This window comes from Gavialis gangeticus, unplaced genomic scaffold (assembly GCF_001723915.1).
Source record: "Gavialis gangeticus isolate Ggan-Ray unplaced genomic scaffold, GavGan_comp1, whole genome shotgun sequence".
NCBI lineage: Eukaryota > Metazoa > Chordata > Crocodylia > Gavialidae > Gavialis > Gavialis gangeticus.
The window spans coordinates 136,044,591-136,060,323 of NW_017729024.1; the positions used below are offsets into that span (position 1 = coordinate 136,044,591).

General features: G+C 40.0%; 1 protein-coding gene across 1 annotated transcript in view; it reads left to right on the top strand.

The window, feature by feature from the left end:
- Nucleotides 1-15,733, top strand: part of ADAMTS6 (ADAM metallopeptidase with thrombospondin type 1 motif 6) — a 395,156-nt gene that overhangs the window by 217,848 nt on the left and 161,575 nt on the right. Inside the window, exon 11 of the mRNA XM_019517795.1 lies at nt 9,016-9,157. Within this exon, the coding sequence (XP_019373340.1) occupies nt 9,016-9,157 (142 nt within the window). The remainder of the gene's footprint in view (nt 1-9,015; nt 9,158-15,733) is intronic.

Here is a 15,733-nt window from a genome sequence, read left to right on the forward strand (position 1 = left end):
TTGTTATTCAGGAAACAAGGCTTAGGAGAGAAGAGTGTTTCTGAGATACCTTTTCACTATACTAAACCTGACAATAGCCTAAGCCTAATGTTGAGGATCCTAGCTCTGTAGATCTTAAATTGGGTTCTCCCTACTCCTCTACCATGTCTATTTTTTCTTCTACAAATGTCCATATATACATTTTTTGTGAAGTCAAGGAGTGTCATAGGACAGGATGTCAACACTGTAACTTAAAACTGTGTTTTAAACTACACTTCCCTATTTTCATAATCACATATTGACTTTTGCTACTTAGTTCAATTTTATCTTTAAAAGAATTATTGATGCATGCATGCCAACAGGGTACTGAGTGCTTTACATGTATATGATGAAGAAAGGTTCTTTACAAAGAGTTTAGAATGTAAAAGAGGGCAGTACAGAGAATAGGAGAAGAATAACTTAGAATATCAAGGAAATATTTATAATGAAAGAACTTTATTTATTAGGAGGCAAGCAGCAGTGGCTTGATGGATACAGTGTCTTCAGTATTAGAATCACTAATGTATTTGGGATCTGAATTTTTGGGCACGCAAATCAATTTTCCAATGCAATCTGTAAGCAGATTTATTTAAAAATGATTTAGACACTAAAGACAAGTCCACTACCTCTTCTTGTCAATGTCCATGTCAATCAATTCAGGAATGTTCTGTTCAGTACATTTTCTGAAATATTATGCAGCCTAGATTGAATTGTGCCAAATAATGGGACTTCCAGTTCTTAGGGGACACTGTCTCGCAAGATAACCAATCTCACTTGGTGGACATTTTTCCTGTTGCTCAGCCTGAATTAACATGTGTTTTGCAGGGCTTTTTGTTTTGTTTATGTTTAACCTTTAGCAATCCATTACTTTTACTGCTATCTTACACTTTTTTTGTCTTTCTATCTTGAACTCCATCTGGTTTTTCAACATTATGGAAATGAGCTTTCTTCAGGTTAATACAGTGTTCCACATATGCCATCCCAGAGCCAAGACAAGAATTATTTCTTAGTTATGGACTTGATGAAAGAACAACTTGGTGAAATTCTATAGCCTACATTGTGAAGGAGGCCACAATATATGATAACAGTCCTTTTTAGGACTGTTTTAGGATAACAGTCCTTTTTTAGTCATAAAATCTGTGAATTTATTAAATAACTTTCTTGTCTTATGCCATACCTTTGTATGTACTGTCCAATGATGCAGTCTTTTTCGTTTTTTGCCATATCATAATTAAATTCACGCCCAATATTTATTTATATTTATTACTATCCTTTCCCTTCACTTTTTCATTCTATGGTCTTGATTTGCTACTTGATGTTCCAGCTTTAATGCCAGTGGAATGCCATTAGTAGAGTCATTATACTGGCATAAAACTGGAGTTGAACTGTGGCGAGCTAGTCCTCATATTTCTAATATCTGTATTTCTCTATTGTAACTCCTGCTAGATTTGTACCATCTGTGAATTGTAGTGGTATCCTATGTACTTTTCCAGATCATTAGAGAAGATATACTTGAAAGTAGCACAGTTCTGCCAAGTAGCCACTAGAAACAAACTCCTTACTGAACAACCATTTATTCATATTTCAGCTATTTTTATATTCTATACCAGTGTTCTATTTCCAAATCAACTTGAATTTATTATTTTGGTTTTTGTGTGACACCATATTAAATTCTTTACTACTACAAATACTTTTCATCTTTCATTTGACCTTCATCATCTAATTTTAAAATTCTTTCTTAAAAATTGGTCAGGTTTCTCAAGGAGGATTAGTAAATTCATGCTGCATATTGTACCAGAATCGGGGACATGCTAAAAAAATATCTTTAATATTTAGGCCAAAATGATAGCTAAGCAGTGTTTTTTCTACACAGTATAGCTCAGCATGAGATCTTTATGCAACTGCTTTGTTCTGTAGCCGGTGCTATATTGGGCAATGACAAGGATGCCCAAGACTCACTATATACTATCCTCTAAAATACAGAACACAGTCTTAGTTTGGTAAAATCGGAGGGTCAGAAAAATCTATTGCATCTATTTCACTATCTCTAAGTCAATGGAGAATATTCATTTAGCCCTGTATATGAATTGAGGTGGCCTCTCCACAAGGCCTTGAGCTGCAGAATGGTATTCTGAAAGTCAGTTATTCTGTAATTCCAGATAAACTGTTCTGCTCCCTGCATTTCCAATTAATTACCTGCATAAATCAATCCAGCTGCTGCAGAAAATGTATCTATAGTTTGTTTTTCTGGCCCACTAATTTCAGTATCAAGTTCTTCTCTGTGACCCTAAGACATTGAATATACTTTCATAATTCTGCAGTTAGCTGCTCCCACAAATCCTTTGTAGTTCTTTGAGATTATCTCAGCAGGTCTGAGTATAGCTCAGAACTGGTAAATCTGTTCTGTTCCAGGCATTATGACAGAAATAACAAGTGACAAGCCAGTTTTCAAAAAGAACAGTGAATTTTATCCAGGACAAAAGCATTACAGAAAACACACAGTAAAACAATAACTAATCTACAATCATGCTAATATTACTAGGTATTAGGGCTGTGTGAAGCTTCGGTTGTTGATTCAATTCAGAATAGATTTGGCCTGATTCGATGGCCAAATCTCTGAATCTGAATCAAATCAGGAGACCCATTAATTTCTCTGAATCAAATCGGAAGCCTCCGATTTGATTCAGACAGATTCAACGATTCGGCCATAGACACAGCTTTATATGTTTTTTCTGTGTACCTTGAGGTACCAGGCACAGCTTGTGAATGCTGAGATGGTGGGGTGGATGTAGCGTCCCATGGGAGCATGGTGGGGGGGGCGCTGCATTCTCGGCAGCTGGTGCCTTCTAGGTCGGGCAGCACCCGGGGTCCCCCTATAGCTGATCACTGAGCCATGGGGTGCTGGGGGAGGGTCCCCCACGCACTCGGTGGTGGACCCAGAAGTAGACAACACCCTGTCATGGTCGTTCCACCCCTCACCGCTCCAATGACCAGGTAAGGGTGGTGACAGAGGCCACTCAGCAGGGCCCTTTAGGTGGCGGTGCAGAGAGGAGGGTTATTCTGCTGCTTGCCCTGTGCTTAGAGAGTGAGTGGTGGTGCCAGCAGCTGTCGGGGAGGGAAGGCCCTGCTGTTGTCCATCAGGGCCAGATGGGGGAATAACCCTGCTCCCTGTCCCACACCTAAGGAGCCCTGCTGGCTGGTGTCTGGCCCCACCTCCACCTGGCAGCTGGAGCAGTGAGTGGGGAGTGACCATGATGGGAGTGGCAGCCCGTGTCATGGTGTTGGGGAGCACAAGCCCCTTCCCAGCGTGGGGGCCATGCTGCGAGGTTGGGAAAGCTGCTGCAGCCTGTGGTGGTGGTGCCGGAGGGGGGAAGTGGGGTGGCTCTGCTACCTTCCAAGCCCCAGTGCTGCCACATGCAGTCTGCCGCAACTCTGCCTGCCCTGCAATGCGGCCCTCACCAAGAAGGGGCTCATGCTCCCAGACACTATGACAGGAGATAGTGTGCCCATCAAAAGCCCTGCCCCTTCACCATGGGGTCATTCCCCTCTCCCTCCCATGTCCAGCAGACGGGGCAGTAGGGGGCTTATTCCTCTGCTTGGCCCAAGCACGGAGTGAGCAGTGACAGTGGCAGTCAGGGTGGGCAGACCCGGCTGCAGTCCCCTGGGGACAGTGGGATGAGAGGGAGGAAATAACCCCCCTCCCTGCCCCCTCTGCCTCAGGGACCATGCCAGCCAGTGTCTGGCTGTGCTTGGCCCTGCTGCTGCAGCAGTGAGAGGGAATGACTGGCAGACCTGGTTTAGGTCCCTGCCCATGGGACAGGGAGTGGGGAATTAAGCTCTTCTCTGGCCAGTTCAGCCAAGACTACTGCTGGGGCTCGCCATGCCCCTGCCACTGGAGAAGCCAGCACAGAGAAGTGTGGGTCTGTGCTGGTGGGACAGGGGAGGGAGGGGGGGGAATAAACTTCTTCCTTGCTCCCTTCTGGGGCCAGTGTCTGGCCAGGCCCATGCCCCTGCCTGTCTCTGCTTTGGCTGTGGAGCAAAGGGGCAGGGCCAGCCATGCTCTTCTGGAGCAGAGGGCCCCGCCCCGCCCAGCCCAGCCCAGAGAGCATGCCAGAATGTTGGGGGACTCTGGTTTAACTTAAACCAGGAAAGAGTCGGGGACAGACATTGCATAAAGCAGCTTGAGCTCAGTCAGTTAAGTCTGACACTACTTTCAACCAGGTTTATATCAAACCAGTTTTGGCCATTTTGAAACTGGTTTATGTACACTGAATGCCTGTTAAGGGTTTAAACCAGTTTCGATCACTTAAACCAGTTGATGTGTAATGTCTGTCCCTAGCCTATATGTTCAGAGTTCCAGCAGCTTGTTCCAGCAGCTTGTTTGGATGAACAAAGTATGTTGTTGCTACTTCCTTATTGCCAATCCAGTAAAGATCAGTTGTAATATAGTTTTACAAAATGGATGGCAAATTGATTCAGTGGGACAGTACAAAATAGTACAATGTGTCATAGCTGGAGAAAGATCTCAGAGTCAGTCCTGCACATTGCAGGGTTAAATTAACAAAGAGATTTAGCCATTGCAGTGCTTTGCAAAGTGACACATAGGGCTTCTGTACACATGCAGGGAGCTGGCTCTGATGCACTGGAATTCCAGGGTATTGGAGCAGATTTAATTAATCAAGTCTGCTGGAGCATGGAAATTTGCCTCCAGCATCACTTGTATCAATGTTCCTGTGCTGAAAAAAAGGCAGCAGGGCGCATTAAATGAAAGCTTGTCAAACAAGTTTTAATTCAAAGTGCCTCACCGTCATTTTGCAGCGTGGGGACTCTAATACACATGCTGCTCAAGGTGCTTTTAATTAGCGTGGCTCTCAGAGCTATGCTAATTAAAGCACCCCCCCATGCCTCCTGGAGCACGTGTATAAATGCCTATACTTTTTAGGCGTCCTGACATAGTGGAATCCTCTGCTCTGAACTAGATATATGGGCTCCCCACACAATGTGGAGGGAGAGTTCCAAGGACTAAGAGTGGAGTCCTTGGAAACCAGCAAGTGAAGCCAGTAGGAAGCTTCAGGAGAGTAGGGAAGGCAAAGGAGAGGGCAGGATATCAGCACTGGAGCTTGATTATAAGCCCCACCTTTCAAAAGGTACTCTATGTGTAATCAGAATGGTATATGTGAACTTGACATAAAAAAACATTCTTATAGGGTACATTAAAGGTCAGGATAAATGAATAATTTACTGTAGTACAGAGAGGGTGGGGCTTTCTTTAGCATCAGCTGTTCCCTGGTAACTCCCGTGCGTACACTTTTATGCTGTGACAGATGAAAGCTAACCAATAGTAACTTAGCTTTTAATAAGAGAAAAATTACCAAGGTTTACTTTGTACTTACCACTCTGCTCCCTTTTACCTGAAAATATATTGTCCATATGTTCACACTATTAATCAGGTCCAGTGCTGTTTAAATTAAGAACAGACTTTCAGCAACCTCTGAATGGAGTTATGTTGAACATTGTGTGTGCTGCTGAGACTTTAGGCCTATGTTCTGTGATGCGAGTGTAAAATGAAGGAAAAAAGTATGTTTCATTAAGTTTTTAGCACTTCATCTCTAATTGCTTTTATGCTGCAGTGACATCTGCAGAGGTGCCACGCAGAAGTGCAGATTCAAATGCGGGTTCTTGCAGGTACAATTGAACTGATCACAGCTGTAGCAGATCTTAGCTATGATGTCAGTTTTGGGAGATAAAGTGTATACAATTCAGAGAAGAGGCTGTTGCAAAATCTTTGGTCAGAGTATGTGCTATCCAAGAAGTAACAGAATTTGTATATTCTCCCGAAATACTAAAATCGAACACTTGGTTTAAAGTATCGTGCAGTACTTGACTGTCCCTCAGGTTCACCGTGGTGTCGCTGTTACGTTCCGTGAAATTACATCTAATTTATTCTATTGTGCACTCAAAATTAAAACAGGGTGGAGGTGGGGGGGGGTGGTCTCTCTGCTACACTAGTAGAATGCACCTAACAATTAAGAAAATAAGAGACATGGAACATAATAGTATCTTGCAGTATCTTTCTCAGGTTTAAGTGAACACCATATCTGGGGTACCAGAAGAATTCTCTTCCTTTCCATCACACATCCACTAGTCTGGCAAGGGTTTTCTGGATTTTTTTCCCCAACTTTATCCTTGGCATCTACATCAGACATCACAATACATATTCCACACACACACATTTGTTTCAATTAAAGAGTTATACCTTTTTCTTTCCCAGTGTTCTTGCCAATTTTTTGTATTACTGTATGGCAGTGAGCATTTTTTAAAATAACCTACTGAATTTGTGTTTAGAGGGTCTTTCACACTTTTATCTTCTCCTTGTGAATAAGTCATCTAGATGCCTCTACTACCCTCCCTCCAAATTTTGCTGATATCTTTCTCTAGTGTCTGGGATGAAAGAAGAAGGGAGAGGGTAAGAGAGATGGGATCAGAGACACATTTATACTTCTCTTGACTTCATAGAAGTTGTATGGAAAAGTTAATACAGCCTTAATCTATTCAATTATCCTTTTTTGCCTAGCATCTCATGGATCTGTGATAACCACTGGGGCCTCCCTGGTATCATGGCTCCAGTTTTTACAGTTACTGATATTTCTGTTAGAAAATATCTTACTTTATAGAATACACAATATCAGATTTCTACATAAAGTGTGCAAAATGTTCTAGTTGTCCAAGTAGATAAAAAGAAGGAGAATGAAAGACGGAAATATTGTGCAGTATGGGTAGTGTAATCCAGCCCTCTGCCTCTGAGCCCACTGACTCTAAATGATGACTACTTTTCAATCACTTCCTTGTTTTATTACTTTGTCTGACTGGACTTCATTTTAATGAGGATGCTATTATTAGCAGAGAGAAGGAAAACTTTTGAATTTTCTAGATGGACTTACACTTAGATGATAGGAATTTAACATGGATGATCTGATTCTATAATCTTATTGTAATTATTTTTAGTGGAGTAATATATGGGGTAGAGGGGAACCAGCAGGTTTACAGATTTACAAAATCAGGCCTGATTTTGTAAGCTTATTTGTGCATGTAAATCGTTATGTCAAAGTAGGGATTTACTGAAACCAGTGAACTTCTGCAAAGACCAGATTTTACTTGTCAACTTTCAGATCAGAGAACATTTTACATGTGTTTCGGGAGGCGCAGGGTGGGGTGGTGCTTTAATTAATGAGTGCTTTTAATTAAAAGCACCTGAGTGTCACATGTATCAGCATCCCCCTCCACCCCACACTGAAAAATGGTGGCAGGACACTTTGAACTAAAGCTCATCAAATGATCTTTAGTTCAAAGCACCCCACTGCCATTTTTCAGTGTAGGGCTGCTAATACATGTGACTCCAGGGTGTGCTGCAGCGAATTTATTTCCAGTGCATTGGAGCCGGCTCCCTGCATGTGTATAGGAGCCCAGAGGTTACAGATCCTATGCTATGCCAGCTATTGTAGTGGGGGGCCAATCTTTTTGGCAGGTGTACCACAAAGTAAGTCCTGCACCCCTGTGTACTACTCTGATTCCCTTCCCACATCTGATCTGTTGCTCTGCTTTCTGCTCCCTGGACTGTGCTCCCTACCCAACCTGTTGCTCTGCTTTCTGCTTCCTCTCTCATCTGCTGTGACACATGTAGAGGCTGCCTGTGCTACTTGTGGCACACATGCCAATGGGTTGCCGCACCCCGAATTACTAAATTGATCGGAATGTTCCCATTGTCTTCATTTGGAACAGATTTTGAGTAGACCTACTAAAGTCACATTAAGTAAAATGACTTATTTGTATTTTTACATGACTAGTACCTTTGTGTATAACTCAATAGGTTGTTGTTGGAATGAAAATTGATCATATAAGTGCATAATTAATGCGTTTTTTGTTCTTGTTTAGCCACAAACAGAAAACAATGAGAATTTGAGATCTTCAAACTAAGCATTATAAAATGTTCACTTATTTCCCTTCGGCAAGATGCAATGAAAAGATGGGGGGGGGAGCGCTGGCAAAATTTACAGGAATGCTGGAAATTTCTGTAAAATGTTGGTATTGTAATTCTTTAAAATCCCAACTTATTTGCATGTGGATTGAAAGTAAAAAGCATCTATCCTATTTTATGCACACTGACTGAATAAAACTGAATATTATATTTAGTATAAAGCATTATTAAAAAAGAATTCTGCCTGGCTTTGGTATTCATGTTATTTATTCCACTGCATTAAAATATTATGTTAAGAATAAAGAAGAGAACATTAACTTTTTTCAAGAGATGACCCCTAGTTAAAATATGACATTTTGAATATAAAACACTACTAAGTGCTTAGTGGAGACCTTTGGCTGCATACATGTCTCTGCATGTACATTTAAATATCCTAGGCAGTCTTTACCACTATATCTTTTTGCTTTGATGGATGTGCATAAAAGACTCAATCCTGCAAACATTTAAGAGTATGTGTAACTTTACACACTTAAGTACTGTCATTGAAATCAAAAGATACATGTGCAGGGTTGCAGAAGTGCTTAACTGTTTGTAAGATTAGTACCTATGTCCTTAAGGGTTATAATTATATTTATTATATTTGCTTAACTTATTTGTTTTAATTCTGCAACCAGATATAGTTATGTTTTCAATTAAAGCAAATAGGAGGCTTAGAACAAAATTGAAAATCAGTCTTGTGTGGCTCAGAAATTATCTTAAAATTTTTAAGGATAGCATGAAATCCATTTTATTGTCTAAAATGAGCATTTTTGTTAATTAATAATCATTGAGAATTTTTTTTCCTGATCTGTTAATTCCTTTCTAATTAGAATTTTCCACTGTGGGTGTATGTTTGTTTATTTGTGGCCTTATCTGTTTCACACACCCAGCACTGTTAAAAGTAAGAACTAGATACATGATATCATAACTGTGTTTAACAGTCAGTAGAATTCCTAATTCCTTTGGTCCTTTATGTTGAACAGTTCGGGCCGTGGTACTTGCCTTGATAATGAGCCTCCCAAGCGTGACTTTCTTTATCCAGCTGTGGCCCCAGGTCAGGTGTACGATGCTGATGAACAGTGTCGCTTCCAGTATGGAGCAACATCCCGCCAATGTAAATATGGGGTAAGAAGTCTTAATCCTTTTGCTGAGTGTTCTCCTTAGTTATTTGTATATATTCCTTCATTACCTAAATCATTAGTTAGATGCAGTAGTGCATTAGTTTTCCTGTAGTAATTTTTGCAGTGCTGCCAGTGTAAATGAAGGACTAAATTTTAATCCTTATGCTGCATCTTTTGCTTGAGTCATTTGTGTACACTGTATTCCCAAACATTTGGGTAATGAGCTGGACAAGTGTCCCTTAAACAAAGCAAGTAAAATAGCTCATGAGACTCAATCCTGTTCACTTTTAAGTCTGTTGACAGACTCCCACTGACTTTAGGGGGAGTAGCATCAGACCCATCATGTATTATATTGTGAAATATGAAATTTGTGGTACTGGTTCTCATTTTTTCAATTTTTGCAGTGATTTTGTTCTTGTTTTGCTTGCCAAATTTGTTTTATTTTACTTTTGCTGACATTCTGGTTGTTTCACACATTGTTCAAGTCTCTGTTAAAAATAATAATTGGGTAGGCTTTTAGGGGAATGTGAAAATAAATAGTTGAAAAGGACACAAAAATGTATGCTGTTACAAGCAGCTGTGTGCAAAATTAAAACAATTTATAGTAGAAATATCAGTAAGCACACTAATATTTTATTCAGTTTTTTAAATGTATTTTTAGATATTGCGTGAAGGAAAATCTTCTAGTCTAAAATATCTATTAATAAAAATAAATTTTTCAGTGCTAGTCACTGGATAGACAAGTTTAATAGCCGAGATTAAATCAAAACAAAGCTAAAATTATTTTGTAACAGTTTACAATAGCATTATTTTATTGCATCCTTTAGAAATTATTAAAGAAAATTAAAATGTTTAGTAAGTCAAATAGAACAGTATAATAATTGAGCTGCACTAATCACTTCTCTCAGGGCAGAAGTACAAAGAGGTTCATTTTTAATATCCCTTGGGTGATAACTACAATATTATTCTTGGGATGACTGTTTGGCAGATCCTGTAGTGCAAAGGATTTAAAAGTTTTGTGTAATTGGCTGGCTAGCTGGCTGGGTCTCCTATTCCTTCTTTGGCCTTTATTGTTTCTCTTTAAACTCTTATTTCTGACCCCCTCTGCTTTTCAGAGCCCTGTTTTCTTTTCCTACATCTAAGGCACACTCTTTTAAAAAAAAAAATCTTTCAAATTCCCACCATATACTTTCAGAATCAGAAAATTTGCAAGTGTTTAATTCATTATATGGAGTGTGCTTTTTAAAATCTTTTTGTTTTAGATTCCTATCTCACACACTCAATTTCAGAATTAGAAATTTTTCAGGTGTTTAGTCCATCATTTGAAGCATGCCCTTTTAAGATATCCTGCATTTTAAATCAGACTGGAAAGTTAATAATATGCAAAACCTGGCTACTGTATATGTATATTATTTTTTCATAGTCTGCTAAACCATATTATTACTGTTGTGATGAGCATGCTGTAGAGTAGTATGCTGTTCTTTAACCAAGATCTTTGCCTAAAATATGAGAACAATAAGAAGTTAGAAAGATTTATGTGATTCGATTTATTCCTTTTGCTTTCTCCCCCCTCCCTTTTCATGCATTATGTTAGGAAAGACTTCTAGGCCAGGTACAGACATTATACTTTTACCAGTACAAGTGATGAGAAACTGGTCTATACCCATAACAGAAGGTCAGCACACAAAACCAGTCTATACTCATAGCAGAACAGAAATTTGGCGCACACAGACTGATTTAAAAATGGTGCAACCTGGGCTCAGTTGTCCCCCTGCTCCCCCCAGCCAAAGGGCAAATGTGTGTTCTGTTTATTACTAATCTAAAATGCTGCTTACAGAAAACTGTGTAACTTAGATTGATTCTGTCTCCGGCTTTTTGAATGTCAGTATCTACCCTATGCTGCTCTGTAACAGAGCCAGAAAACTTAGAAGAAATAAACATTTAAAAGAAACCAGCAATTCTAGTGGAGGATCACCAATGCTGTACACTGATGTGATATTTTATATCATATCAGCAAGAAAAGTAACATATCTGAAAAATAGCTCAAGAAAAAAAGAATATCTTCCACGTGCATTTGATAGCGCAGACTGAAAGTATTTAATGTGAGCAAAACTGAATCCTTATTCAGACTGCATCAAAATGCTAAGTAGGGCTAAGATGAGTATTTACATATATTTTAAAACATAAATGGGCATAAACATAAACATACAATGCTCTCAGTGTTTTGTACGTCTCAATTGGATTTAATTTTCACAATAAATAGTGTGTTCATCTTGCTTCAGCTAATAAATATACAAATATGCACAAATAGACAAAATAAAACCTACCCACAGCAGACATAATAATAAAATCCTTCCAATTGTTAGGCTTCTCCTCATCCAAATGCCTAGAAGAAAAGATGGGTACTGCAGTGTTTCCATTGTATTAAGAAATTTGGGGTCTGGTAAAAAAAGAGAAAAGTGAATTTTAAAGTAAAAGAAATCTCCCAGAAATGTATCTGTAAGTGGGCACCTCTCTCTATCCTCAGTGTCTTCACTGATTTGTGACTATACCTTACAGTCCACATACCTCCTTATACATTATAGTCAACCTCTCAGATTGTACTGTCTCAAATTATTTTAGGTTGATTAGGCTAAGTTCACTTCCCTGAATTACTGCTAGAAACTTATTGAAATAAAAGTGAACTATGAAAGCCTGTGGAATACGTTCTGCTATCATTTACACCTGTACAGTTCCCACTCTCCAAAGAAATTTAAACATTTTATTTAAGGGAATTCCATAAGAAGAAGCAGAATTTATACCATAGTTAAAAATTAAATGCATATGACTGTGTCAATCACTGTGGGCCACAATCTCTTCATTAGTCCTAGAATAATTTCAGACAGTACTAGAGCTCAAATGACACCTTCCAATAGAGAAAGTCACGGGAAGAAGAAAGGCAAGAAAACTTAGATCCTTTCTCAAATGTTCCTGTAGTATCTAGTGTGATAGATGGTTTAGAGCTATTTTATATATTTAGGTTGGAGTTTTCAAAGTAGTCTAAGAAATTTAAATGATTGATTGCAGCTGATTTAGGTGTCTAGCTGCTTTTTGGGCTTTTGAAATTTTCAGCCTTCTGCCTTATTTAGTTTTAGAAGAAACTGATTGAATGAAGACCAGCTAAATGTGGTCCTAGTTCTCCTGTGCCCATCACTGTTTCCTTCCCTCATTTCCCTTTCTTTTCCCTGTATTCAGTGTATAATGCAGTAGGACCTTAACTCTGTTATTTCACCTACAAACAGCCTGGCTGCAGTATGAACCCTCTGTTATTTTTACAGACAGCATAGCTCCAGCAGGAACCTCACTGCCATTAGCTGCTTTCATATAGATGTTCAGTTAGAATAGGAAGCACAAGTGTAAACTAGCTCAGCTTTGGCCTCCCTCTGCTCCAATTGAAGCTAATGGTAAAAATCCTACAGATTTAGACCAACACTGAGCACTTTTAAAACTCCCTGCCCAGGGACCTAATGTTACTTTATAGGACATTCATTCTTTCCTGGATACCTGCTGGTGTATCCTTCTCATCATAAGTGGTCACTGACCCCTTAGCTCTTTCTCGAGGTGAATGCTGATGGAGGGACTATCACAGGGTGCTAAGGGAGAGAAGACCATGAGGTTATAAAAGAGTTATTCCAGTTTTACACCTCTGTGAAGAAAACTTTTCGTAATGTGCTCAAGACTTTCTGAAATGAGTTCAATATCTTTTATTAGACCAACTCAAATCAAACTCTAATAAAAGAAATCGGATTTACCCGAAGAACCTTGTCTGTCTATGTCCTTACACCAACACAGCTACAACCTACACCCCTGAAATTAGTCCAGGCCTTTAAGGCACTATCTGTTTTTGGGTGAAGTGCAGAATGGGAACTTGATGGAGTGTTATGGCACAACACATATTTGAGTTCTCTAGTGTTCAAAAAGCTCCAGAATTTAATTTTAATTGCCACCTTTTGAGATGATAGAGTGAACATTCTCTTCTGTGGTCCATCAGCCATGGCCCCATTTTCCTTCACTATCTTTAGGAGCAATTGTTACTGTGAAATTTTGCTCTGGAAGATACGTGTGAACCTTGTACTCAGGTGAATGCCAGGAGAATATTCATTATTTGCTCCTTGGATGAGGGTCATAAAGCTTGGTGTGTGGGGGTGGGGAGCTCTTCGTATTATCTCCCCAACCACTTGAACTTCTGCATAGGAACTAGTTATAGTTTGACTCTGGGTTAATTAAAAAATAATCTCAGTCTTTACTGTGAGTTTCCTTGTTTTATTAGTTGAAGAAGATGCAAGTCTGTAACTTGTGGGTTTTGTGTCTAAAAGTAATGTGTAGTGTTATTGCTAGTTTGCATCAAATCATATATCCGGTCCACACACTTTTAGGGCAGAAGCTAAAACCTCAGCCTTTTAGTTATAGTGATTAATACTTCATGTATACGGTTGACTTGCTGTGGTGCATTTTATTATCTGTGAATCTGTTGACTGTGGGCTCAGAGATAGTGCCTTAACATTCATTAAATATACTCGGTTTATTTCTTCGTTGCTCCACCTTTAATAAAATACAGCCAAATACATATGAAGCTGAACTCAGCTCATGGCTTCATGTGAACAAATTATCAGGAGTATCTATGCACATGCGATGGTGCATGTGACCCATATCAGGTGATGTAATTTAGCTGATAATTGGAAACTCTTATGTTTGTACTTGAGCCCTCTAGTCAGTAAGCTAAGATATCATAAAACTTGTTGGCGGGGTGTGTGTATATATAGGTGCCTTGCTATCAGGGTTTGGGTTTGGTTTTTTTTTGACATTTTGTGTGTAAAATACATTGCCTGAAGACAGATTGTATAAGCACACATTCTCAGACCAGGTATAAAAGAAAGGAGGCTACATGGCTTATCTGCATTTTAGAAACCTCTTGCAACTGGTCACAGTATATACTATCAGATATTCTAATTTTAAAAAATCCCAAAAGGCAAGTAATTAATTAATTTTCCAACATTTTTCCAATGCAAAGTAAATGTAAATATAAAAAGGATAAAGGTATAGTAGTCCCTTGTGGTAGAGCACTGCTGATTTAAATGGCAGGGAACTTGAAAATATTGTATCATCACTCCCAGATTATTTTAAAGTGCTAATGCATATTTTATTTTTAGGCAGTCCACGAACTTATGACGCAATTGGTTCCTGAACACCGTGTCTTAAGTTGAAACGTCGTAACTTGGAACCAATTTTCGCATAAGAAAAAATGTTATAAATGGGGGATCAGTTCCTGAACCAAGGCCCAAAACCCTATTTTCACCAAAAATACCCCAGAATTTGATACTTGATCAATTATAGATGAGTAATATAGCTACATTAATGTATTTATATTGTAAATAGCCATTGTATTGATTTGAAATGACTTCCTTGAGGAGACTTTGCTGGACTTTTTGAAGGGCTTTTGGGTGGAATTGTGAAAGGCTCTTGGCTGGAGTCTTCTTAGGAGTCCTGGCTGCAGGTTTTTCTGGAGTATTCTCTGCTTTCTTAAAGGAAGTGTCCAAGGAAGTTTGGATAGATGTTCTTCAGGGAGATAAGTGACACAGCGAACTTGTTCGCTGGCGTGGCATCGCATTGGATCAAGTGTTGTAAAGTCAAAACTGGCATTGTAAATTTGATACAGGGTCTCAATTTATAAACGTAAGTGCGAAATGTTGTAACTCAAAATGTTGTCAGTCGAAGGCTGCCTGTACATTAAAATAAATTGCTAAAGAACTTGGAGACCCAGTTCTTGGACCTATTTTACACTGAGTGGATTTGAATCTGCAGCTCTCTGTGTGTGGACCTGAATGCTTGAAGCACTTAAAGGGGAATGTTTCACAAGGGCAGGAGTTGGTTCATTTGTTATGTATGAATGAGCTGAGGAGGATTCAAATGCAACAAAACTGCTCCAACTTTAACACTCCTTCAACATGGATTAAAGTTGGAGCTGGTTTGCTGCATTTGAATCATTCTTGTTCACATATAACATTTAGAACGGACAGGCAAAATACGGCTTGTGGGCCGGATCCAGTCCACCAGGCACTTTCATCCAGCCCGTGGCACCCACCAACTAATTGTACCCTGCCCCGCCCTTCTGCCCATGAGAGTGGGAGCAAGGCACCCATATATACACATACCCTGCCAACATACCCTATTGCACCTCACTCCCAGCCTTGTCGGTGGAAGGGCCTGGCCTGGCCAGCACACAGCATCTGGGCAGGGCTGCTGCTGCCACTGCTGCAGCCACTGGGGGACCTGCCCATCTTTCCTGACATCCTGCTTGCTGTGGGCAGCAGGTAGGGAAGGGGCAGGGGCAGAGGCGGGGGTAGGGAGAGCTGCAGCTGGGCAGAAGCAGGGAGCATGGGGCTGGGGCTGGTGGCAGCATGGAGCCTGTGCCCAGGGTAGTGGTAGGAGTGCAGAGCTTGGGTGGGCAGGGTGTGGGTGAGGGTGGGGGGGGAGGAGTGTGGGGACCCCCTCACACTCCTTCCATGGTGTGCAGCCCTGCCACTAGTGGCAGCAGCACCAG